The sequence below is a fragment of the Lycium barbarum genome, chromosome 8 (genome assembly GCF_019175385.1).
Source record: "Lycium barbarum isolate Lr01 chromosome 8, ASM1917538v2, whole genome shotgun sequence".
NCBI lineage: Eukaryota > Viridiplantae > Streptophyta > Magnoliopsida > Solanales > Solanaceae > Lycium > Lycium barbarum.
In genome coordinates, this window is record NC_083344.1 from 13429002 (window position 1) to 13432218 (window position 3217).

At 39.4% G+C, this 3217-nt stretch overlaps 1 protein-coding gene across 1 annotated transcript; it reads right to left on the reverse strand.

The window, feature by feature from the left end:
* Positions 1 to 482: 482 nt before the first annotated feature.
* LOC132607697 (uncharacterized) lies at positions 483 to 2953 on the reverse strand. The gene is made up of 2 exons (XM_060321781.1): positions 2615 to 2953; positions 483 to 488 (listed from the first exon to the last, which is right to left on the reverse strand). The coding sequence occupies exons 1-2, from the start codon at positions 2951 to 2953 to the stop codon at positions 483 to 485; spliced, it is 345 nt and encodes a 114-aa protein (XP_060177764.1).
* Positions 2954 to 3217: the final 264 nt, after the last annotated feature.

A 3217-nucleotide genomic window follows, 5' to 3' on the forward strand; every position in this document is an offset into this window, starting at 1 on the left:
CTAGAAGTTTGCAGAACATTCCACTATGAGTACAAACCCATCTTGACCTCGTATGTATATATATATATATATATATATACTTCTAGGGTGGAACTTTCCCGTACTCTTTAACTTTCTTTCTCATATCAATATCACTTTATTATCACTTACTGACCAATCTAATCTATAAATCGTAATACTGTATTTGAGTTCGTAATGTCAACTTTCTTTATGTTTCCAATAGGTCCCAATCCTCCGAAATCTTGGATGCAACTCATCCCAGTTTCTTAACTACTAATCACTTTTCCCTCCAGGGTTCCTCTTTTAAATTAAATTAAAATCACTTTAAAACTTCTCTTTGAAAGCATCGCATAGTTGTTCCTTCAATCATGACTTATCAAACGGCTGATGGTCACATTTTTCCTTTACTCTTTCTCTATAGACATGCAAACTATTCAATTTGTAAAAATTTCGACAGAGTTTCCTCTATAATTCTTACTACCTCATCCCTGCACACAGCTCAGAAAACACATCCAATGCCCCACAGAGCAATCACAAATACTAATAATATCTTGCTCAAGTTCTTATATCAATATCTATCCATATTAATAAAACAGGAAACATACCTTTCGAATGAACAACTTCAATTCTCAGAAACTTCCTCGTAGCGGCATAATTAACTGTTTATCCATGATCAAAACATTTGGGTTAGGATCAGGGACATCATATCCTATGATTTAGCTCTATGGCACGATCTAAGATAAAAAAGAAACGCCAATGGTTCCTAAATGCCCTGCAGCCACTTGTTTATAAGTGTGGCGTGCTTCATACCCATAAACAAGACTCTACTGGACACGGCTCGTAGACATTCCCTAGGACGAACTGCTCTAATACCACTTTGTCACACCCCTACCAGGAGTATGAAGGGCTCCGACCCGTAGGCCGGGAACCACCTGACTTATCCGTTACTTTGAACATTATAAACCATAACTCAAAACCACCTGCACGCAGAAAAGGCCCAACATAGGAATACACGATCGTTCAACACATATGTTCATATGCCGACCGATAAGGTCGCCGCAACATAACGTATATCCGAAAGCCGGAAAGGCTAACAGTAAAGTATCAAGGGCTCAAAATAAGGCCGACAAGGCCACCAATATATTATACAACAGTATCTGAACCGGTGGAGCTATGACACAACCAACCGTACACACACGTCTACGAGCCTCTACATAGAATACAAATGATCATAAGGACTATACCAAATAGACAGTAGCTCCGAAATAAGCGGAGTGCTCCTGGGAGTTCGCTAATAGAACACCTACGGGTCTGATCCGTCTCTCTGCCTACCTGCGGGCATGAGCGCAGCGTCCATAAGAAGGGACGTCAGTACGAATAATGTACCGAGTATGTAAGACATGAATAACAACATAATATAGATATGAAAGGTAACATGGAATATGAGAGATAACTTGTTCATCTAGATGCCTCATAAGGCGGTGTCATGCATGCCTAGCCTTTTAAAAAAAATATTTTTATACATATATATAGTTCCATGCCCAGACATTAAGGCTCAGTGTCATATATATATATATAGTATCATGCCCGGCCATTACGCCTCGATGTTATCATCATTAGCCCGCGTCCGGGCCTTCTGCGTCTGGGGCAATATCGCAACATGCCTACTGCAGTGGTGTGCACATCTACGTGCTACGCCTGGCCGACTATAGCACGACGCAGTGTGAGAAAATAGATACATATATATAAAGCATTCGTGAGATCCCAATCAAAAGCCATAACTATATCGGAGTGACGTAAGGTCGGTAGCCTCTGATTATATTATGGATCAATCATCATCGTTTATCCCACCTTGAAGGAACAAGGGTCATAAGGTGAGATTACCAACAATGAAGGAAATAAAGAAATTGCAAAGTAAGCTCAATCACCTCATAATAATATATAGCTCATGTACTTGGAAATTTTTATGAATAAAATCATCTCAAAATATCTTGTCACTGTAGCAGTTACTGTAGCACGCGTTTCTGCTCTGTCATCTTGACTTGTAACATCCATAATTCTCTACTCCGATGTCGTATCAACGAGCGGTTTATTGCGTTGAACAATAGACTCAAAGAACTTCATTTTAGGCTTTTAAAACACCTTAAAACTCCTAATATACTAGGAGATATACCCCTCTAACGTTGACTAAAAATCTGCCCAAAATCCTGCCAACTTTTTCCAAATTTTTGTCTAACTTATTTTCTTCGATTTGCTTGATCCCGAAATCTTCCGAAACTCTCCATACATGATATTTATCACTAATAATACTTGATAATAGTCATGTCCTTTGGTTCCAAGGTTGTCCTTCCCGGTTACGACTTACAAGATCATAATTCATCCTTTACTTAAACAATATACTTAATAATGCTTCGTTCCTCACACTCCAAAGTTGTTTTACCTAGCCATAGCTCGACATACTTACATTAAAATTTAACCAGTCCTTCTCCGAGGTACGGGGTGTAACACTGAAAATGCGAGGTGTAACAATGGTCATCGAGTAATTACTTGTTCTTAAGATTTTTTTTGCTAGCACGAACCCATTCATGTGAGGCCCGCAGGTTCCAGCATGCACTTCTTCAAGCAATCTTGTAGCTTCAACAGAGTCAACACATCTAAGCAATCCCAAATCCAGGGTTCTTTTGTACAGGACATTCTTGTTGAGAAAGAAACCATTTGCCAACTTCCTGATAGTTTTCTTCTGGTTAATAGTGATTTCTTCGGGATATTCTGCTTTCTCTAAGAACATTTTAATGTCAACGTACCAAGGTTTTCCATCAATCTCTGCCTCTACAAAAGCACAGTGAGTCGGTCGATCTTTGATTTCAACTTTGATAGGATCAATGTATCTACTGTCAGGATGCTGAATCAAGGATGTTATTGTTGCCAATGCATCAGCAAACTCATTTTCCATTTGGCTAACTTCCCTATAGGCATAGTCTGGCGAAAGATGTACCTTAGGGGATCCATTCTTGAGATCAAATGAGTCGTGTACGCAGCCATATAATGTCTCAACTTCTGAGACACCCAGGTCAGAGTGCAACGCGTCTTTTCCACCAAGGAATACCTAGATTCACAGGGTGTGAACTTCTTACAGATGTAATAGATGGCTCTCTCTTTCTTGCCTATTTTATCATTTTGTGCCAACATGCATCCAAAAGCATTTTCTGATGCTGAC